Source organism: Halichoeres trimaculatus, unplaced genomic scaffold (genome assembly GCF_033239565.1).
Source record: "Halichoeres trimaculatus isolate MK-OKI-2021-1 unplaced genomic scaffold, fHalTri1.1 fHalTri1_scaffold_5, whole genome shotgun sequence".
In the NCBI taxonomy this organism is placed as follows: Eukaryota; Metazoa; Chordata; class Actinopteri; order Labriformes; family Labridae; genus Halichoeres; species Halichoeres trimaculatus.
Genome location: NW_027437183.1, coordinates 15453478 through 15478091, shown reverse-complemented (window position 1 = coordinate 15478091; position 24614 = coordinate 15453478). Strand labels below are relative to the sequence as shown.

Here is a 24614-nt window from a genome sequence, read left to right as displayed (position 1 = left end):
GTGACTTAAACCCCGAAATCTGTTTACAATAGAGAGCCAAAAAGACTTGAGTGAAGTTTTAAATCACGTTATCAGGACCTAAACACCGGGAGCTGTCAGGCTGTCCAAGACCGAGGCTCGAGATGAGCGCGTCCAATGAGCAAACACTGTGTGCAGGCAGTGCCCATGGGAGTTGTAGTGCCGTAGTCTCATATTGCAGTGGGTTTAGTATTTCAGATGCTGTTTCAGAAAACTACAATTAAATAATTCAACCCGCCAAAGTGGCAAGTAGGAGTGACGGTGTTATCAGCCACAGCTGGAATTCAGTGTAAGCTAGCGTCTTTCTCTCTCTCTCAACTACGAGGCAGGACTCAGGGAGGGAGGGGCTGCATGCACCCCGTGTGTGCTCTGTGTGTATGTTTTGACGCCAGCACGTCTAACCAGGGAAAGATGTTGAGTAATGCTCTATCGATACTAGGGGAACTTTATATTGAATCGTTTGCGAAATTTCAGGATCGATATTTACCGATAAAATGATACTTTTGACAACACTAGTACCTAGTCGTCATGTTGTCTGTCTCCTTTACGTGTTGTTTCTCATGATCGCCAACCTTTCGACCTTCTAGGATTAGAAAAAGGTGTGATATCCTATAAATTACCCAAAATGTTTCCAGATGCCCTTAAACTTTTGAACTGGCACGCTTTTCTTAAGATTAGTGGCATGTGTCCATGTGTGGGTGCCCTCTCTCTAAATTAATTCTCTCTGAATCACCGATGTTGCATTATGTCCCCCATCTTAATACGCTGTTAAACCTCCAAAATTTGGCATTGATGCAATCACACTATCACCCAGCCCTGTGGCCCTTAACAAGTCTAATCAATCCAGTTAATTGCTAAGACATGACACCGGCAATGACGGCAGTGTCATCCGTTTTCCATATCAAATACATCATTAGGTGGTTGCTTTACATAACCACACATACAGGCACACACTAGCGCTGTAACACAGCGTCCGACATCATTAGCAGTGGTCTCAACCAAAGTGCCTTAATTAGGATTACCTTGACCTGCAATGTAGCTCATTAAGAATGGAGGAGTTCAGGCAGTGGAAATACAGACACCAGCATCGCGGTTTATACGAGGATCAAAAATAACTGTTATAGAGATAATTACAGCGGCTGATTCTCTAATCAGAAAGTCTAACAGTGTCATTAGTTATTTGTTCTCACTGTGTCCTGGAGACATTAAAGGTTGATTAAGCTGAAATAGCAATACATATTACCTCATTGCCCTTGTTGTAACACCAATTCCCAACAAAGAATTACCAGACATCTCTTAAATCACGAGAAAATAAGTATCTCTCTCACACACTCAAAGTGCCTTTATATTACTGCACCAAGCTTGATCAGGAAGTCTCCCTGACAGGGACTCAATAGAATTGTAAATTAATGAAGACAGTAAGTTGTAGTTAGTAAGCTGACATAGGACCCTTCTCCAAACACTACCTCAAAGGAATGCTTGCCATGGTTCGGAAGCTAATGTTGAGTTTTTGTCTGCCTTGTAACTTCAGTATTCATTCGTAAACATGCACTAAAAGGCAATGACGTCATCACCTAAAAAGCCATCTTGAACTTTTGTCAGGTCTTTCTGTGTTGCTCAAGATAGATGTTTTTGTATCAACAGGAGACAAAAATGTCAAAACACCCCTCACTTGTGATGAGTCATCTCCACTTGCTTTTGTTTTTATGTCTGTGTATTCACTTGTCCTTAAAAAAAGTGTGTCCCTGCAACTTTTTTGATACTCAAGTTTTTAGAAAGAAATAAAGTTATTCAAAACTGATGGATTTGAAAAGCTTTGCTGCCAACAAATGTTTTGCTGAATAAAACAAAGGACAAGATTAGATAACACAAATGGGCTGATAGCAAGAAATCAGTGCCAGTAAGAGCTCATGATTTAAGATATTTGCATACAGAGGAATAACAAATGAGCCACTGCTGAGAATATGGTGCAAAGTGTTGTGTCGGTTTTAATATTCATGCTCAGTTTGTGTGTGTAGAAAAGTGTATGTCCCTCTCCTCTGTGCCTTTCTGGGACTGAGACTTGAGGTATGTGTGTCCCTATAGTGTATAGCTGAACATACATTTACAATTCTATCTCTGTTTCTCCAGATATCCGTGGTATTGAAGATTTCCTGGACCGAACCTCGCAGCAGGGTATGGATGTGTCCCTGCAGAAGGTGGAATCTAACATTAACATGATGATAACAAGTCTGTTCAGAACAATGCGTGTGGAGGAGCTGCACCGCTACAGAGACACACTACGCAGAGCTGTTCTGTTCATGAGCCCTGCTACTGCCAAGGCTTTTATCACCGAGGTAAGGATGCAGGTTTTTGGCCCCTTGTTTTCTCTTCAAATGCCTGTCAATGGGTGGCATTCCAACCAGCTATTTCTAAAATACCCTCACATCTCTATTTATTGAGAGGTTGGCATGTCTTCAGGATCTAAATGCTTTGATACAGAAATAGAAAACAGTTGTGTAGCTTAATGCTGCTTCTGCCCGCACCAGAATCAATACCAGATTGATTTTTTGGTCAAACTTGATCTGAAGGACTACATTTACTGTGCAACTTCTCTGCCAGGAGATATTCAGAGAGACATATGAGAGTATGAGTAAAAAGAGGAGCACAGAAAGTTATCACCTGGTGTTGACACCTTTAGAGGTTTGTCTCTTTCTGTTTACTCCAGCTACTTGTAGATTGTTATAAGCTACATGAGCTGGTACTCTACACTAAATCAATCCACTGAAGAACCCCACCCACACTTAGACAGCAAGCTGAGCTGGAGCAACTCAAAGGCGCATTTCTTTTTATACAGCTAACATTCAAAATCTAAGTAAATCGTTAATATTATTGTCATCCAATTGAGAAAAAAACAAAACTTCTCCTCGTTCTAATATCACACAGATACATCGTCCCCTTCATTGTTCTGCCACAAATACAATAGTTATCAGTCCTGTTGTAGACACATGATCAACTTTGCAGTGTCACAAAGCACTGTATGACATAGAACTAAGCTGATAAATCGCAGCAATATTCAGGGCACCAGTATAGCCAAGCAGTTATGTGGTGCACCCCATGAATCCAGCTCGAGGACCCTTTTCTGCATGTCGCTCCCCACTCTCACCCTGTTTCCTTCTCGGTTCATTTTTATGTCTTCTTTAGTTAAAGCCATAAAATAAACCTGAACTTATAACTTTAAAATAGCAGCACACAGAAACACACAGCAATGTTCAAATGAGAAAACAAGAGGGCTCATGTGAGTGGCCTCCGAATGGGTGTGGCCTCTCAACTCTACTGGTGTTGATTCTCTACTAAAGAAACCACTAAAAGGAGACCTAATGTCATCAAAACACCTCTTGTTACTCCCCAGGACTAGCCCAACTCCTCCTCCAATGCTACAGCATGGCTGTCAGTTGCTTATCTTTGATCTAGTTAATAAAACATGCATTTTCTTCACCAAGAGCAGTAGTTGGTGTGAGAGCTTGGTTTATAAACATCTAAAAGTTGATTTTCTGGGGAGTTACTGTTCTTGTCAAGTCAGATAAGTTGTGTTAGCCTTTTGTTAGTTTAATATATTTGCCTTTTTAAGCTATTATTTGACCTATTTTCTAAAACAAAAGAAAAATCTTCTCTGTATAAAAAAACTAAAGTTCTACTACGAAGGTTTCTCCGTCACAGCCAGACAAAAATAAAATGTGACTAGAACTCAATGAAAGGTGAGAATGCACAGGACCTAGCTAAACTTTTTGCATTACAACGTGAGGATGAGGATCCCTTTAGTTACTTGTTAATACCCCATATCAAGACTACATCCAGTGTTGAGCACTCTATCAGTGTTGTAGTCTTGATTTGATTTGACCGATGTTTATTTGAGATTTACAAGTGTGTTTGAAATGAAATTCACCTCACATAGCCTTTCATATATTAATCATATTACAAGAGGCAGAGATGTCTCTCTGACTCAAGTAAGCTCCCCGTGTCTCTACCAATTAAACAGATCTGCTTAAATTATAACAGCCAGGCCTCCCAAGTCTAATAAAGTATTATTCATGATGCCCTGAGCAGAGCACAGAGCTCATAATAATGTACATGGTTAATGGGAAAGATTGTCTTTGCTCCTCGGGTCTCTCCTGTCTTTCTCTTGCACATTGAGTCAGTATTAACTAGAGCCCACAGTCACAAACAAGGTGCAAAGCAGGACTTACAAGTATTTTAAAAAATATTCATTTACTTATTGACATGTGTAAGTTTTCCCTTTTTCGAACTCAAACATACAGAGGCTCACACCGATACACTCATCTACACATCACCACACGCTATCATGCTCTGTATCGTTGCTGAAGAAGACAATTAGGGGAGTTCCCTTTGCTCTTATACATAAACGATATGGAGGTCATGGTTGAAAGCAATAGGCTCTAGCATTAGTTATGAATTTATAATTCGAAGTGGTAGGATGGGGCTTAATCCCGTGTGTCATGTTCTCATCTCAGTTTAATTAAAAGTGACCTCGGAAAGAGCAATCACAATCTAATTTGGTTGGAGGCGTGACAGGGAGGGGTGAAAGACGGGTGGTATTGTGTGTGTCTGTATGGACTGTAACAGTGTGTGTCAAGGTTTGAAAACTCATTGATGGTGGTTAGAAAATCTGCCTTCCAGCATGTCATCACACATGATTCTTTGACTCAAAGGCTTGTTGAACTTCAATTCATTTACACCTTCTGCAGAAATTTGTTCCCTTGTTTTATGTCTTTTTTTTTGCTTCGATCTTTAACCTTCCTTGTATCTGTATGCTTATTTAAAGCTACTGTGAGGAACTTTGGCTTCATGTGAATTTTGGCATTCTCTTTGTTCAAGCTGGCATGGTCCTTTCCAAACCTGTCCGTAACATCATTGTTAGTCTGATGAAAACAGCTAAGCTGGCAGACATACTCAGCTCTGAAACACTGCTAAAACCTCAAATATTACTGAGTGTCTTCATCTTCTTTAGTCAAATATCTCATAACGCTAAATAGTAGCAACGTTGACAAGAACAGATATTAATCGTATTTTAGGAAATAAGCCAGAAGCAAGGCCTGACTTGATTATAATAGGAGACTGGCTTCCAACACAGCAGGCAACATTTCTTGATAAGTTTCTCTAAATAAACATCAAATCAAGGATATTTTCCCTGCTGCATAAGCAACCATTTTTCATCATTATAATCATGAGTTCCTTGTTTTTAGCTTTTAATGTCTTGAAATACTTTACATTTTAGGACTTGTCAGGTCAGATCGACTTATATTTGAAGTTGTGAGACATTGTAACCAGAAGTAAGACAAAAACACTTGACATGATTTCAAGTTTTGCATTAATACATCTACCAATATGTAGATCAATAAAAGAAGATACAATTTCCAAGATAAGATAATACACTATTTGTTCTGTTTTATTCTATCTTTTGTCCTTGAAGTACGTAGTCTCCCACAAGTGCTGCATATAAAGTGCTGGCCGAAGTTCACAATCCAGGCTTAAAAACAAAATTAACCGCATCCCACTGAACAGGGTGAATGAAGGTTAGGTCATCTGCTCCCCTTTAGACACAATTAACCCCACTGACTTCTGAAAATAACAGAGGTTAGGGCACTATGTTTAAAATAGCACACGTGGCCTCTGACAAAGAAAAAAAAATGATTGTGGAGAATCCATTTTATTATCCCACATTCCTTTCTTCCATAATATCAGATCTAAAAGAAGAAGGTGTTGGAAATTGCTCCAGCTATTTTCTTACAGAATATGGAGATGTCAGCCTTCATTTTGGCCTGTGAGTTGAACCCAAATTAGTTTCCTCGGATTTCTTCTCCTCCTTTGGCAAGGTTGACAAAGCAGCCATTTAATTTAATTTAACCCCACATGGAGGGGAAGGAAAGTTTTGAGATGACATTTCAGGGGATGGTCAAGACTGAATGATAGGATTGATGATCACATACCTCTTTCTTTTCCTGGCAAGATGGTGAGGAGGAGTAAAGAAGAGAGAGGCTGATAGACGGACTGGAGACAGACAGACTGGCAGGAGAGACGCATGAAGACAGAGAGAGATGACTGGGGCCTTGTTTTTACTCTGGCAGAGTTTTTTGCAGGGTCATTTGTCACAGTGAGCATTCCCCTCCCAGATGCATTAGGCCCTAATGTTGGATGTGAACTCGGTGCTTTTCCAAAATTACAAGACTTGGCAGAGGGAGGGTGGGGGTGGGAGGCTGTAAGAGTGATGAGGCAGGATTCATGACAATTTAGGGGATGTACTAAAATTGAGCTTTACTTCATCTACAATGAACAGGGTTTGTTCCGTATGCTTTTTGAATCTGAAAAAATTGGGTAACCTTTTATACTGACTACTTATGAAGTGAGCTGTACAAAGTTTCTGTACCTCTCCTAGTTCTTCCAGTTATGACATTTAGCTCAGAAAAACAGGTTTTCAAAAGAACTGTTGCTTGAATGTATAATATCATACAATAATCGAATACTCAAACCAGAGACTATTCTATGGCAAAAGACATGGGTCAAAGCTCACATTTAAAACAATACAGTACCAATGCCCGGTACCTGGAAATCGGTATCAGTACTCAACGGTACCAACTTTTGGTACTTTTGTGTGTTTACGTTGTGATGCATATACATTTGTTTAAAAGTAAAATCTCTAAGTTTTTCAGTTTTATTATTTTCGGTCTATTTCAAAACCAAACCACATAAATTCATTGTTTTAGTTTGGAGGAATGAAAGGTATGAATAAAATAAAGGACAAAGTGATCTGCAAGTACCACAGGAGCACTGCAGTGAGGAACTTGGGCAGGTAATTGTGTGAATTAAAAGGTCTTAAAACTTAATGTAGCATAGAGACATGCATGGTAATTTGTTAAGCTGACACCAGATTGGTGCAGGTCCTTGTTTAGTCTCTCTGTGGGCAATGAGAAAAGTTCTCAGTGCATTCTACTTTTACACAATAAGTGAGGCTAACCAAGTATTGCTCCTTGTTTTAAGGGCTCATCATTTCTTAAAGCAACATAATTTGAAGGTATTAAATCTTGGACAAAAAGCTGGTCATCTAATGGGCCATGTACACTACTTCTTTTGTCTGCTTTGTCAGCACCTACTACCTCAATTTCACAGGGCTTTCACTGATGCTAGTTTTCTCACAGCACTTTCCCTCCCCCAGTTGATGTTCACCTGGTCTGACCCACTCTGAATGTCAATTACTTTGATTTAAAGATCTTAGACACAAACTGGAACAAAACATTGGCTGGCCATAGTCATCGCTGGAAAATGTATTAATGCCAAGTGATGCAGTGTTTAAAAAGGCACTATTTTAAATATGGATCTAAAGTAAAATTCTGGATGTTTGGGGGCAGGCCTCAAACACCAAGGTCTGCTCATAGCTCTGCCTCTGACAGATCTCAAGAGGACTGGCCAATCAGAGAGAAGGGGTTTTGTGAAGCACAGAGCCTTAAAGAGGGACGGCATAAAGACTGTAAAAAAAGAAAAGCACAATAACCCCCCTTTAAAGATTGAACTATCTTCTTGTTGGGACTACTGTGACCTCTGTGCATAGAACCCTGAACACTGACTACTTTTAGCTGCAATGATTTTTGTACTGTTTAGAAAACAATGGGTACTGCCAGAGCAGTTCTTCTGGTACTGGAAAGTGTACTGGTCCAGGCCAAATTGAAGGGTAAAGACGTCAGCCCCAGTTCAACATCTCCCAGATTCTTCACAGAATGTTGTCCACAGATCCTCATCGACTATTCATTTCACCACACAAGCACACAGATACTCTCGGAAGCAAGATTCTCATTCAATTTTCTGCATTATCTAAAATTTCCCAGCTCTACTTACTCGAACTCACCCACATAGACCAGATCTCAGTCTGGTCCATGTGGGTGAGCTTAGCAGCCTCTGTCAACAGGGCACCCTGCCATTATAAACACCTCCCTGCTCCAACCTCTTCATGTAGACAGCAGAGTGATGTGGGTTCTTAGCACCGGGTCCAATGGCTTATTAATACTGTTGCTTGTCATGAGTTATGAATGGCTCCTCTGGACTTACTCTGATCACTGAGGACAAACAATGTGAGGAACTTGAAAAAGTGAAAGGCTCAAGTACTGCAAGGTTTCTTTGTTTGAAACATGCTCGAGGTGCTTAGTTTATGAGTAGAAAGATAATATATGCAGCAACCTGTCATTAGTATTCATGCACATACATGCTGGCTTAAACTTACCCAGAGTATTTCTTAATTAATATTGCCAGTAATACTTTCCTTGGCTGAAGCAGCTTCAAATAAATGGATAAATGCACATTGAATGAACAAAAGCATTAGTATTTCAAAATATGGCATGTTGCCTTGGGTCAATTTGACTCTGAAGTAATTAGTTCACATTTTTCAATTTCTTTCCCACCAAAACCCACCCCCACACACACACACACACACACATACAGACTTCATATCAGATATGCAAAGAGGTGGAAAATATGAATTTTGCCATTTGATCTGAAAGCGTTAGAATTTTAAAACGATGCCATTTTGGGACTATTTCTCTTTAACTGACATCTCTTACTTGAAGGACCATCAAACGCATTTGAGACGATCCCAGAGATGACAGATGTCGCAAATGAAACATGAAGGAAAATATTCTGTAGACATGTTGAATAATGCATTCACTGAATATGTCTGCATCCTCTGAGAAAGTTTATAAGCTTGTTCTCATCACTGTCAGATGACTTTCATGACTAAAGAAGCCAAAAAGGACTCAATTAAAGAGCTTATGTGGATTATTGATCAGAGAAAGGCAAATATTATATAATATGAGAGCACATTTCACAGTGCACACATAAGCAGATCGTGGACAGCTTCATAATACCCAGAGAAAATGAGTGCATTCTTCACATGAAAAAAAATTACATGTAGTTACATCTCATATGGCTCACTGTCTCCCTGCTCTGGCTCAGTTACAACCATCCATGTTCATCTTTCCACATCTGTTTACTTTTTCTCCTGCTGACTTTTACCCAAACTCAGGAAGAAATGCCATATAAAGGCCCTATGATATAGTAGACTGCTTTCCCACCGTTCTCAGAATAGCCTGAAGAAAAGATATTTGGAAGGTATTTTTGAAGTTATTTTCCACAGTGAGCGCCTTTTTGTTGTTACAGTCAAGGTGGGTGGTTCTGCTGGGAGCTGTGTTTTGAAAAAGTTGTTGAGTTGCTGTCATAGCTGTAGGATTGTACTTTTCAGTGTGCTCACTCAGTGTATTTGTGCACTTCATTGTATACTTGATTTTGTTGTTTTTGTTGATTACTCTCACTTCAAAGGGCAACAAACTACACTGCTTTGGGTGTACTTTTATCATGATATAGCCAGTACAAAGCAAATGAAAAAAACAAGGAGAAGGAAAATGTCTTCTCTTTGAGCCGATCTCTTCTTGTACTCGTGTGTGTAGTGCACCCTTCTACATTACATTTCACCAGAAGCTAACTTTGAGACTTTTTAGAGGATTAAATAAGCAGTCTCTTTTGCATTTGGGGCTGCAGATCACTGCATTTGAACCAGACCTGCTGGTAGTGGTGACAGGTTTGAATAATATCTGTATAAAAATAGTCAATCTCGGTCTGGTTCTCTTTTAAGTCACGGTGAGGCTTAAATATTAAACTCAGTCTAATTTATAACCAGCTGAGAGCGCTGCATAGTACTTTTCAATCATTGGAAATCTATTGAGGTCTCTTGAAAATTCTGCCAACACCATCTGCCTAAACCTTTCAGCACTTTTTAAAAGACCAATAAAGCCCTTGAAATTACAAAGTAATTGATTTTAAGTGAGCCACAAATGGCTGAACAGACATTTATCACCAGTTAGTGGGATGTGTGGGCTTTGGCTTTGAAGCCATTCAAATGTTTAATCAATCTGTATAAGAAAAAAACCTGCTGAAAAGTCAATACAAATTTAAAATGACAGTTAAAGGTGTGCTGGTCAGAAGAAAAATGCATTTTAACAATAACAATGAGATTATATTTTTTATCCACTGAGGAGGGATGGCTCCAATATGCACTACCAAATAAATACTGAAGTCTGTTTCTGTCTTTTGCTTACATCCAGGTGCATTAGGGTGAATTTGAAGAGCATCTGCTATAGTTGTATCTAACAACAAAGACTCACACTGTAAGTTTCCAAAACCTGTGCATTAGAAACACCTAAATCTTATTTGCTGAATTTTCTGTGTCCATTTCTTTTATTCCCAACTGTGAGTTTCACATATTTAGAAGGTTAAAAAGAAGTTTTTTCCTTGTCACTGTAATTTTCTAAATGCTGCCAACTGCCCTGCTAATGGTGAATTAAGTTATAACATGGGACTGGATCTTATTCTGACTTGATGTTGGGTCTTTGCTGATACTTAGCTGCAGTATGGTTTAGGGCTGCCCTACTCTACATGAGGGGCCAGTTGTTCAAAGAATTTAATCTGGATCAAAATGACCCAGATTTGGAAATCCCGTTTTCTGCTATCCAGGATCAGGTAATCTGTCTCGATCTATGCTGGTTTTTCAAAGTAACATTGGATTAGATCACTTTGGATACACAGATTTCAAGGTTACCAAATCTGGATTACCAGTGCTCTAAATGGAACAACGTATCACCATGTGGGCCACCAGCTCTGTAAAGAAAAACAGGTGGAAGAGCCAACATGGGCGATTGTAGGTGTTTTTTTTATTTTGAAAGACAAATAAATAAAAACAAAAATAACGTAAACATCAACTTCTTTTTTTAAATTTCTTCTATGACCTCTCATCTGAGCCACAACAAATTAAAAAACAAACATACATAAAAATCTGGATTTTTTGAAAACAACTGAAATGTTAAGAAAAAAGACTAAATGTCAATTTGTCAGCAAAATAAAAAAAATGTTCATGGTTCTTCTTCATCTGTGGGGGTGAGTCCAGCATTTTTAAGTTCTGCTTTCACAAGGCAGATCTGAAGTTTTTCTCTGGTTTGCTGCAGTTTGCCCGGCTTGATTTGTTCCTCTCCCAAGAGTATCCGTGCTTTTGCTCTTTCAGTTTCTCTTTGTTTTTACTTTACTATAATAAAAGGCTTAATTGGTAGCCTAAACTAACTTTATTTACTTTATCACTGTAATGGTTAAATAAGTCAAGTGCAAAATACAAAAAATATGGAAATTAAATTGTACAAATATTGTATTATTTGACAAATTTACTACAATTTTATCCTGGAATCCACCTTGAAATCCTACCCCCTGTTGGGATCAGGATAATCCTTTTTTTTAATCAAAGTTATCCAAATCCAACTAAAAAATTTTGAACAACACATACTGAAGGTTTGATCTGGATTAAAACTAGGATTGGATTGAGTGATCTAATCCAATGTTGAAACCTTCTTTCACTTTTAAAAAAGTCAATTTCAGGACTTAATCCGATCCGATAACCAAAATCCGATTGGATTACATTTGACCAGCTGGCCCGAGATGTTTAAGACATTTTGTTTTATAGCTGCCTCTTATCACAATCTTTGATGATTTTTCAACAATCAAAGCAGAAATGGACACTGGATAGTGTCTTTTTTTGTGCAAAAAAAGTGATATTTCCCTGCTCTAAATTTTCTTGCTTGGAGAAACTGGGAAATGTTTCTTGTTCTAAGAAATGTTTTTTTTCACGGGCAATTTTTGTGCAAATCTCATCACCTTTTTGAAATAAGTTTTAATTCATTCTCTTCAACCATCCCGGTGGAGTCGGGATTAAGAAGCTTCTACTGCTAATGGAGCCTTTAATCAGATGTTGTGATTCTGCCTGCTTCACTGCCACCAATGAATATGTATTTGCTTAGCAGAACCTGTGTGTGAATTTACCTCAACTTTGTAATGAATTACCTTTGATTTATTTTGGTCCCAAGGGCCATGAATAATCAGCAAGTGGAAGACAATAATGTCTGTCAATAACTAGTAAGGTGTTACTGGAGGACATGTTCAATTGGATTAGATTGTTTTGAGATGTGTTATGAAACAAGTTTTTAGCTTGAGGAAAGGATACACAGATTTACCAGATCTTCTTATCATCATTAGTATGCACTCTGATTCTATGGTGTACCTTCAAAAGGTGACTTTGGCACAAGTTCTATGGTCCATGGGCCATATGACTTGTGATTACCGTATTATGCAGAGAATGAGGAATCCCTGGACTCCCTGGCTTTATGTCAATGTCCCTGAAAATGGAGTAAAATAAGACAAATTGTAACATGAAAGCCTTGTTTGGTCACATGTTGTAACTTTGATACAACATCATAAACTTGAACAGCTCAGAAGACGTGGACGCATAAATGAAAAAAAATATGCAGTACTTATACCTGTCTGTCTCCATCGTAATCCTTTAGTTTCTTCTCACTTATGCATGAAGGACAATACCTTTTTCATTCTTCTTGTCCACGGTCAACTTGACCAGACCTTTTTTTATTTTGCATTGAAGTGTTCAGCTGTAGCGGGCAGTGGGCCGGACAGACACTTTCAGAGAAAATTGAAGGGTTGAAAATGTGGGTGATTAACATGGTGAATTCTGGGCAGTTGAACTGAATTCCATGGCATGTTGACGTAGGTTATCTTTATCTGCATGAGCTTTTACGTCATTCCTGTTGCACCCTGGATGGAAATAGAGATGAGAAAAAAATGTTTACTTATGTAATTATGGTCTGAGACGGATGGAGAGAAGCTGGGCAGAGGGGTTCTGAAGTTCATTATAAGACAATCAAGCAAAAGAGAAGTAAAAGAACATGGGTCCAAGGAGAAAGATGGAAGATTGGGAGAAAAGTTGAGGGATCATTTCAAGTAGGTAAAAGTACAGGGGGACGTGAAATACAAAGAGGGGTACGGATTAACAAAGATGAACGTGCCTTTGATACTTTTAAGCAGATAAATGTGGTGCCTTGACTTCTTTTACAAAACTTTTATAACTATCAGCAATGACAGAGATTTCTCTGATATTTTTCTCTGATTAAGATAAGTATGAACAGATTCTTATGCCAGAGAGATTTTTTTCTATGCTGAGGTCAACGCAAAGTCAATTATAAGTACACAGCAGTAAACAGAGCCGGATAAAGGAACCTTAATGGGGGTGAAGAGTGTGAAGGATGAGCTTACAGAGAGCAAGTACATAGGAAAGGTCAGGAAAGAAATGGACAGAAGAAGTTGGAGGCCAGCTCATACTCTTTGGTGAATAAAAAAAAAGACTGAAGAAAGGCTGCAAATAAACCCCCACACTGAAGCTAATCTACTATCTAAGAAAAGGGCTTTGTATTAATATTCACCCTCCACATGTTCCTAGGTTGCCAGAAAAGGTATTCACCAAGAACTCATATGTGATTAATAACAGCAGGACAAAAAATATTTGGTTTTTGTTAGTCATATGCCAGCTTCTCACACACAGCTCTGTAGGTAGCACTCATTAGAGATAAACTAGAATGAATTCAGAAATGCCAGAAAGATTAATTAAAATGTTTTTTTGAAGTTCCTGTCAATCAAAACAAATGTCAGAAATTTTCTGAAGCTATTCTCAGCTGGCACACTTTCATAAATTGCTTGACGTTTTAGATTACTGGCAAATAACTGACAGAGCTGACCTCAGTACTCAACTTGAACAAACTAAGAACTCATGTCGACTGTGCATAGATCTATGAGCTGTCATTTTGGGTCAAAGGTTATCTTTGAACGTCTAGGAGAAATCATGGAATCCAAATGAGAAAACTACAAAATGGATTGTTTTATTGAATGTGTTGGAACGTATTGTGCTGCTTTGTTTTTACTAAGAATATAACCTCTTAAGTTTATTTGTGTTTGACTGGTTTATTTCATATTTTGCCATGATTAGGCTTTGCACATAAATAAAATTTAAAATGTTCAAAGCCATTGGTGTTGGACCAGCTATACCACTGTTCAACAAAGATGACTACAGCCATATACCATTGAGCCTCCAACCCTGGTGAATTTACAGTTTGAGGACCCATTCACCATTCCTGTGTGTCCCTATAGGTATGACTTTAAAGTCTGGGGACAAAAATGAAGCATCGAACACCAAAGCAGAAGCATACCCCTTTTCCACTAGTGCTCATTCTGTGCTGATACCGGTGCTAGTGCCTAGTTGGTTCTCTTCACGTTTCTTCTAGGAACCGGTTTGGTTTTCATCAGCAAAGAGCCAAGTCAGGGCCATGTCATTGCGTCACCATAAAATGTCAGTATGTCACTGCATACATAGCTGCTACGTGGGGGAGGCGGGGTTGGCTGCAGACGCATGGTGCAGTAGATGGCAACAAAGTTGACCTGATATACAAGAGACAATGCATTGCTTCAATTTTGCCTCCAGTCCAAGTTATGAGTGAGTAAGCAACGACAAATAACAGACGACTCACTCAGCAGCTTTCCTTTGTAAGACAACAGCTGATCATTGGTCACTGTGGCCCAGCCCCCCACACTGTCAGTGCTCAGCTCTAGCCCAGCAAAGAGTTGGTGCTTGCTAAGCACCAGTTTTGAGCACCTGGAGCCAGAGCTTTGTCTGTAGACACAAAGAACTAGTGCTAAGTCAGTCACTGGCCTGAAACTAGCACCAGCACCAATACATTGAAAAAAGGACTAGCAGAGTGCACCAGCTGCAAGAACGTCTGGGTGTAACAGTATATTTGACTATAAACTTCTTCCCTGATTGTGTTACACCTGGGTGTTAAGTGTAAGTTGTAAGTTAGGCTAGCTTTAGATTTTAAGATCTTTAGCTTTAAATTTTTCAGAGATAACAGATATAAAGACAGGTCAGGCCAATTTTTACCACAACAAACCCCAAATCACAGGACACGACATCAGACTTGTGAGATTAAAGTGATGTCATAGGATAAACAGACACGGAGAGCAATCAGCATCTTTAGCCATTCTAGTGTGTATTGTATAGAATATGAATAAAACATATGAGAAAATAATGCAGCAAGCTCATCTTCTTTGATAACTTTTTGAAATGGTGCTGGATGAGGTTTTGATCACATCTGCTGCCTTGCTGATAAACTGTAATATCCAGGTGATAGCGAGTTTTCTATCAGAGGCAGCCTGACCACATTTTATGATTCCAGATTGGTGATTCATTCTACAAGTGAGGTTGGGAGCGGTAAAATAGTCATAGTGACCTGACACAAACAGAAGAACTTTTACAAATACAGGATGTCACCTCAGATAGTGAGCTGAGCAAAAGGATTCATTTTGAGGGTCAAGCTTTGTTCAAACTGGCTCTTCCCATAGTTTCAGCACATATCCTACAGAAATGCTGGAGTGCCACTTGCCTTGCTGGTGCTGATTGCTCTCAGGTATTATGCCAATGAAGCCTTTAAAAGCCTGGGAGAGATATATATTATTTTGACAACAGAAAGTCCAAGCTACAAGAAAAGTGAAATTTGAAAAAGTGCTTGGTTTTATTTTAGACCCACTTTCTTCACATAGGAGTCAGTGATGATATCAATATGACCCTAAACAGTTTATGTGTATTTGTCAGAGCCACCCCACATAAAACAAATACATTGAAACGAAACCATACCCAACGAGTAGCAGAGGCCTGCATCATCAGCCTCCTCTCTGCAGTTTAAAGGGCACCTCAAGGGCTTGGCTGCAGTTCTCTCCTTGAACTTTATCACCAGACAGAGATGACATTATGTTCTTATCTCAACAAACAGGATGTGCATGTGTGTGTTTGCGTGTTCGTGTGTGATGTGCGACGACATTAAGGTTTTATCTGTGCACATGGAGCTGGAAGCACAATGATTATAGAGCATTACTGCTAACGGGACTGAAAGGTGGTGTGTATGCGTGCGTGTGTGGGCAAGGAGCACCAAAGGTTAGCGCTATTGACTGCTGCTAGTACAGCCACTAATGGGGATGCCAGTAAGTACTTTGGAGATGATACAGATTTGTGTGTGCGTGTGTGTTTGTGTTTGTGCTCGTGCGTTAGCTTGTCATCATGCTTTCTTTTTTATTTTTTCCATTTTGGCAACGTGCTTATCTGTTGTCTCATTCTCCCTCCCCTGCTGCATGGTCATACACACACACACTCAAATACACACACTTTCACTCACTTACACACTGCTCATGGATTCTTTGCCCTACAAGCATCCTTAAGCACCCTTCCTCTCCACTGCCATGTTTTCATCTCTATCGGTTTATCTCACCTTTATCACATTATCTCCATTTACTCTCATCTACACACACTCACACAAGTATACACAATTTCAGCATACAATCTACATGCTAGGGACTGCGAGTGTGCTGTTTGAAGGAAATCAATAGAGTAAGAAGAATGAAAATCAAAACAAAATGCCTTCACTTCCTTCATCCTTCCTCTATCTTTCCTCTGCTTCGATTATTTAACACATTTTCTGCTGTTGTGTCCTATGGTAATTCCTGTGCACCGTTCCTTACCGGATTTATGCTTTTTAAGATGTGAAATAGAAATTTTTACAGGAAACAAAGTAAGATGAGAGCAAGAAAGAGGAGTCAGAGAGAGATGGAGCACAGTGAAAAACAAAAGGTAAAGGGTCAGTTCATGTGAGAGAAAAATGTCCACAGAGGACTATGTGAAGTGAAGAGTGACAAATTGGAAAATGACTTGGGGAGGATAGCACACAAACAGATAAAAGCCTGTACGTTTCAATATGTCACACAGTCACTGTGAGTATGGCTTCTTGCTTACAGCTGACGATAAAGCAGAGGGTTTTCTTCTCCTAAAGCCTCTTACTGTGTATGGCTGAATGGCCACAAATAGCATAGCAGCTTTTGAGAAGAGCATGTGACATTTACACTCTTGTTGTTGCTTTTTTTGTGTTTCTTTGTTCCTTTTAGTTCTTGCTCAGAGCAAACATTGTCCTTAAATTAAAAACCAAGCAGATACAGATTATCTGATTACACCAAAGGAGACGAGGCAATCAGTTAAGCTTTAGATGCTGCTTTTGTAAATGAAATTTGTTATCTTATAATTAATTTTTTTCAATAAATAATTAGATTAAACATGTTTTCATTTGGATTTTTTCTTTAGGGTTATGCCCCAGATTAAAAATCAGGACAGTTAATAGATAAACATTACAGGAATTTTTGAGCCTTGAAAAGATAATCACTTTCATTTTGATCATATAAAGCTAACTGAGTGAATTCTAAATGAATTACAAGAAAATAAAAAAGGCAGCTCTGATGTAAAAAAAAAAAAAAAAAAAAAAAGAAGTACATACAACTGCAGTTCCCAAGATGTTCACTTTAGGCTCGCTCCAAGAGCCCTGAAACCATATGTATATGTGTGTGTGTAAATATGCTTGTCTTAACTGTAGAAATAAAACTGTTCACAACCTGGTACAAAAAAAAAGCTTTCTCTATTTTTTAAACTCTGTAAAAGGGGGTCAATATTTCTTTTAACTAGACAATATGGAAACATGTTTTGCATAATTAGGGGTTGTGGCTAATTTGACCTGCAAGGTGTAGACTCAACCTCAGCTCTTCATCTTCTTGGCTCTATAGTTCAAATACAGTGCCCCAAATTACCGGGCCAAAAATTTTAGTCTCAACCAGTGGGTGCCATCACTAACACTACATAGTTACATCACAGTCTGTGTATTAGTTCTGTCTCTAAACACCTGTTTCCTCATCATTTCACTAACATTTAGCTTGTTTATGACCTATAAGTATTCATTACTTGATCAACACACATCCACAAGAATGTATGATAAAGGGATTTTCTCAGTATTACTATGAAATTATTTTTTTCCCTATATGAAACCATGCAGCATTTATTTTAATATCATAGATTGACAGCATAAAGCTGGGATGAATTTCATATTTTGATATTCTTTAAGTTAAGCTTTATCCCACTAGTCTTAATGTGTCATACTAATCCTGTACATGGTGTATGAACTGCACAGTTTAATCCCTCTGGATCTTGCTGACTGTAGCTGGAACTTGGGCCTGTGTCATGAGGAAAATATCACAACTCTCTGCTGTACTGTAACAAGAAATGTATATAGAAAACCCAATTTCCAAACACTGTAACCCATGGAGACCAACTTGTATGTGTGTGTGCGCTTGTTTATTTGGATATCCAGGTGTTAGACAAGCAGTCTTTGTACTGCCTTGTGGCCTCTTATTTCATCTTACTTGTTTACTGTTTTCCTTTCCTTGTGCTTACTCTTTACACCAAGGATTTCTCTTTTCTGTATAATCTTGAAAAAGTTCAGTCCCTTATTCTCTCTTAGACACATAAACACAGAATAAGTCACTTGGAAACATTGTTGCCCTCTCCCAGACTGTCACATTATCTTCCTCTCTCTCATCTCTCCTAATGGGGTCAGGCTCAGGGTCCAATAGTCTCCCTCTCGCTGGGCCCAGCAGGAAATAGAGGAATAAAATGATGTGATAATTCAGAGGGCAGAAGACATAATCTGTCTCACGGGTCATTTAATCTATTATCTCAGCTTTGATTTTGGGGCACGGAGAGTGTCCCATGGCTTCGATTCAGCTCAAGGCATTTTGTGTTTGAGTTGTGTTTCATAATTTATTTATGAAGTGTCCCACAAACTCTCATCCAGGAGTGCAACTTCTCCTTTGTGAATAAGTGCAATTGAAATTACAAATGACATCTCTAAGAGTGCCTAAGGTTAACAGAGCAGTATTAGGTGCATCACAAGGTATGAAAAAACGTCCATTGCATCAGTTTTATTCAACACAGCAGTAATTAGTATGATGTATAGCTCCAGACTTTATCCAAAAACAGCTGGTTTTAAATGATATTTTATTTCCAAAAAATATGCCAGTAACTGTCTCTGTGAGTGCGTGTAAAATGTGTAAAATGTAATTGGCCACCTACTGGGAGCTCGTAACAGATAAGTAGAGCTCAGTAGCTCTCCTAAATGAAGAGGACTGGCCTATAAAGAAGGCTGATTGAAAGCATCTACTCTTATGAGGATTTTGGCCCTCTATGGGCTAATCCTCAACTCCAAGATACTTCAAAAATTTAGACTGCAAAGCAAATTTGTAAGTTAAGAAAAAGGAAAGTGCATGTCCCTTTGGATTACTTTTTAAACTAATGTTGCACAGACTGCCCCTTTTAGAAAGATTTGCTGTGAGAGGTATGTCCAGTCATGTTGAACAAATAGGGTCATGTAGAGTGAATGTCTGTTTTGATGTCAATCCAGGTATTTTGTAACCCGAGATGTGCCTCTTTTGATGTTTAAAGGTTTTCTACCATGATGCAATGCATTGCCTTATTCACCACTTTTACTTGGTATGCAATACTTAAAAGCAAAGAATGATGTAAGGTAGAGGTTTTCTTACTTGAAAAGGTTAATTTACTGCAAAATGCAACTTAATGCCTCAGAGAATCAAAAATGATGTTGTTTAGGCTTTAAGATGCGATCAAAGCAAAGAAAGAGATGCCATTTATCGGAGAGATATCAGAAGTGTTTCAACAGCACAACAATAGAGAGGTCAATTTATTTAAACTGAGTTAAGTATGCAGTTAGTGACTCAATTTCACAGCTGAGAGCTTTTCCTTACACATCTCTGAGGCCATGTGAGTAGTTTTTCCCCAGCTTTTCATTTAAAGCGGGAGAAAAAAAGGACAGTTTCCTAATTTAAATGATTTAAAGTGCCCCAAATGATGTCAGCCAGCTCCCACAGTCACCTGTAAGACACGAGTGCAGAGTGAGGTCAGCTCCTCTGGCTGACAACTTTAGCATATGTTTCAACCCCTGGAGGCTGAGTCAGATGTGTAATTGAGGACCAGAACAGCTGCTACTCTGCATGGTATACAGCTGGTTATTCCCCTTTTGCTCACTTACTGTAACACCCGCCCCCCATGCAGTGACACATGTATGACCTCTCTGTATCTTGTTAACAGCTTAATCTCATTGTATAAAGTTTTAGCATAAATTATACCAACCCATCTCATTCTAGCACATGTAAGAATATGATTTATGATGACTGACAAAGTAGATATTGTGATTTATGTATCCATGTTGGTAAAGGTTAAAATAGTTCACTGCAACTGAAAGCTACTTAACACATTAGGGCCTGTGTCCACTGACTGCATATTTACCTGTGACGACACCTCAGGCCCTTATTTCAAAATGTTCCATATCAGTGCCTTCTGTTGCTTGATTATAAAGGTGGATATTCCATGCTTTGTATTTGATTTTATTTCACAGGATTATGTCTCAGCATCAGCAGCTCTAGACCTGGAAAATGTACCAACAAAAAAAAAACACAGACATGGTGACTGTCTCCTCTGCATGGACCTCTACTTTTGTTGTTGACTTTTTGATTTTGAAGTGAGAGCACTGAGTGCAGCAACAAAAGACAGCTGAGATCCCAGCTTAGCACTGCATCGGTTAAAATAGAGTATTGATGATGCCAGGGCAAAAATGTCTTTGGTGGACACGGGCCTTTAATCCTTGACCTTACTAGAGTAGAAGACCCATTCAATACCACAAGAATGTTTTTCTATTGAGAAAATTACAAACATGTTACCTGTTAGCAGCTTCTAATTTTAGACTGAGCGATAAAGACAGGATCTAACTATGGTTGATTTCCTACCATTTCAAATACTGCTGAGTTTTTGCTCTGCTCTTCTACTGATATTCTTACACAAACAAACTGAAACCCTGCTGTTGATTAGACGAATCATCAACTCATGCCTTATGGTGGAGGTATTATCTGCCAGCGTGGTACAGTTAAGCATTGTGCCTTTAAACCCCCCTGTTTTTAAATACCCAGTCTTGCTTTGTGTAATTGCTTGTTATAAAACAAAAGCTTTAGTTGATGTGTCAGGGCAATCTTGATTTTATATATATACATATACTGAATCCACTGACCAGTGTTTCAGCCGTTTCTTTCCTCAGCTGATCTGCAGCATGCGTTGTGTGCCTTCCTGGCCTTCCTGAATGACTGACACTGTTGCTGATAAATCCATATCTGGTGTCAAGAACAGTTGACCTGTGGTGTACTGTTCATACAGTGCAGTCACAGAGAGGGGCAGAGGGAGTGACAGATGGATAGCTGCACAGGCCGACTACAGATGGATGACAAGAGGTGGAGGAGTCGTTTTGTATCGGGTCAAAGATTAGTCAACCTGCAGAACCCGAGCTGGCTCAAAGCAACACTTCAGCAGCTTGGTCAGCACACACACACACACATGTTCACACTCGTTTTTGCTCGCTTTCTCTCACTGTATCTGAAACATCAACAAGCTTACTCCTTCACTGTCTTTCCATCCATCTCCATCTGTCTCCCTTTCACATTCTCACACATAAACCTTTCAGGCAACCTTTCTGTCCTCTCATTCGACCCCGCTGGAGGCAATTTTAGCTGGTGCTGGTTCTGACATTTTAGGGCACAGGTTCACCTGTGCTCCGTCTCTCCTCTGCTCTGTTTTCCTTTGCACTGACGTGGATGATCATCAGTTTGGCCACTGAGCAAATGTTTGGCTTTATTTCTCCTGCTGCAAGTGTCATAAAGATGTTTTCCAAAAGCTAGTAAAAAGCTGTAATGTAAAGATGATAGTCTGTTCTTTTACTCCGTATTAAACTTTTAAAGATAAATTGATATGGCTGCAAGATAAGAAAACAACATAACTTGAAGTTACTGGCCTGTTTTGGTGTGTAAAATATTCTAAGTGTGCAGCCTCATTAAAAATTTTAGTATTTTAACCCCAGCAGCCCTCTGTGGTGTGAGAACACAGAATATTTATCAAACGGTGCCCAGAGGGAGGAGTTGTATTGAGTTTTGGCTGGTTACTTATATTTTTATCATATGAAAAGTTTTCACGCATTGTGTTTATTCAATTGCTTAACATTTACTTTTTTAGATGCCTTTAAACCAAAAAGAAGAAAAGTTTTATTGTAGAGGGGTTGTTATCACATCTCTCTGAGAGTTTTTACAATAAGAAAGTAATTTGTTTTTGTTTGGATTTTCCAACAGAAAATAGAAGGCTTGGTAGTTTACATTTATTAAATTCATAGTCAAACCTCATATTATTCAAAGAATGTTAAACTGATTACCATCAATACACTTTGCAAATGGTCTTTTAATACGGGTTATGGACATGCATACTTAATGTGTGAATTGAAAAAAGGGATCCTAATGCCCCCTTGCCGCTGGAAAAGCAGTTAAGGTAATCAATTAAAGAACACGCGCAGAGGCGCACGCGCGTGAACATACACACACACACACACACACACACACACACACACACACACACACACACACACACACACACACATACACACAAACACACACACACAAACACACACGCACACTCACAACTGTTTACCTTAGGCCTATCAAGACAGCTTATTCTGTTTGTTCCAGCCATTGATCTGTTCACATCTAAATGTCAGGTTGCATATCGTCATATTTACTCAAGCCGATTGTGTGTGTGTGTGTGTGTGTGGGTTATACATTCTCTCTTAGGATTTGGCAGTGCTCGGATCCGCGATCTGATCAATAAACTGAAAGGCCAACACACACAGGCACAAACACACACACCGGGAAAGTCTTGAGACACACAGACTCTAGCACACATACTCGTATGCAGCATTTGAGGATGATGGATGTCTAGCATGCTGGCCCCGTTACCCTTTGCCATCACAGCCCATGCTATCAAAGGCTTTTGCTGTCCCTGCATTATATTGCATGTCATACAGAGAGAGGAGAGGAAGAGTAATATATATAGATAGAGTGGGGGAAACTTACAGCAATGGAGAAATGTCTGCTGAAAGAAGACAAAATAGAATGACTCTTGTGCTCCCTCCCTTTGTTTTTATCAGAAAGTGAGTGATTGATCAATAATGCCGATGGTGTATGTGGTGGGTTGGTGAGCAGAGCGAGACCTTGTCAAGATGAGCTTTGGTGGCTTTTGCTGTATGTGACAGCTCTATGTTAGTGTTATGTGTGTATGGGGGTTGTGGGTGTGTGCAAGGAAGATGGAGCGCATCATGCAGGGTTTGCACAGTGACACACTCAACTACATTCTTAATGCACACACACACATACTTTGTACATTTTCCAATACCACCTTGTGTCTTCCTTCACACCATCCCTTCTTGGACTCATGCTAGCACAACCTTTATAGACTTTGTAGATCATTGGTGTGTGACCTGACTGGATTGGGCTAATTAACCAGACAGTAATGGCTGTGATTTAGAGTCATTAGTTGTTGGGAGCTACCACGCAGGCCTTTGACACCCCTCTGACTCATGTCTCGGGATGGTCCAGTGCATCCTTTACCAAGTCTTTACTGCAGTGTCCATTTTAAACTCCAAGGCAGGAGCAAGTACTTAAGTCTTATTTTAAGTAGAACTGTCTTGTTAGACTTAAGATGAGCCACATTCACCTGACAGGTCTTGAAAAGTATCTCTTTTCAAGACATGAAAAGACCAAAATGGTGCCTGAATGGACTGTAGAGAGCATTAAAAAAACACCCAATGGGGTAAACAAAAACTTGTCAACTTTCTTAAAACAGGAATGTCTTAGTACAAGAAACTGACATGCTTTTTTACCACAAATTTTGTTGCTGATAAAAAATGTTTCAGAGCAAATATTTTCATAGGTAAGAAACGTTATTTCTGATGTGCTAATCTTACAGTGAGACAGAATTTGGGAAAAAAAAAAAAAAAAGAAAAAGAAAGAAAAGAGAAGTGAGCACACTTGATATTCACAAATTGGATTACAGAGTCTGCAGGTTAACCACGTCTAAATGAATTGCTAGGTGTGGCTAACATTGCCAAGTCTAGCAGGGCCTGTTCTTTCTGCAAAACTTGGCAAGTACATTGCCATTTACAATGGCTACAGCCCCTGCTAAGACAGTTGATTGTGCGAAAACCTGGAAACAACATGTAACAGACATTTTGAGCTTACAATAATAAAAATATCAACAAGTTGCCAACTGGTAATCCTGGGACTGACCACAGGGTTGATGACATTTATTGTCAGCTGAAGTGTACGTATCTGGTGGCTGTTGTATTTGTATTTATTGTTGGGACAAATGGGGTCATATGTATTAATATCAGCCTTTCAGAATAGAATGTACTTATCAAACAAGCTTTAAGGTTTATGTTATCAGTGCATTTGACCCCAAAAAAATCTACAAATCTGTATTGTTATTTCATTCATATTGAATGTTGTTGAACTGATCCAAGTAAGTTCTTTAAAAAAAAAGGAGGAGAAGAAAAACAGTCTTATTCTGCTTCCTCCATTTACAGAAAACCCCACCAGGTGCTTAGAGATACAAGTTTTTATTTGTCACATGCTCATGCAGATGGGTAGTGAAAAGGTAATACTGTTCTACAGTGTTCTTCCATGTAGAAACACTCAAGTATCACTCAGACAGAAGTAAAGTAGAAAATAAAACTTATTTGTGTCTGGGTTTGTGTGCAGCTTCACAGGATGCTGTGAGTTACAGGTGCTGTAGTTTGAACTGGGTAGGGAAGGGCAAAATGAATTGCTCTGATTCCACAAAGTGAGATGCTCCCCTGAGGTCGACTTGGTTC

At 39.1% G+C, this 24614-nt stretch overlaps 1 protein-coding gene across 3 annotated transcripts in view; it reads left to right on the top strand.

Annotated features, from left to right (window-relative positions):
- Positions 1 to 24614, top strand: part of grid2 (glutamate receptor, ionotropic, delta 2) — a 534507-nt gene that overhangs the window by 308785 nt on the left and 201108 nt on the right. For all 3 annotated transcript variants that reach the window (XM_074669717.1, XM_074669718.1, XM_074669719.1), the window contains exon 4: positions 2149 to 2354. In XM_074669717.1, the coding sequence (XP_074525818.1) occupies positions 2149 to 2354 (206 nt within the window). The remainder of the gene's footprint in view (positions 1 to 2148; positions 2355 to 24614) is intronic.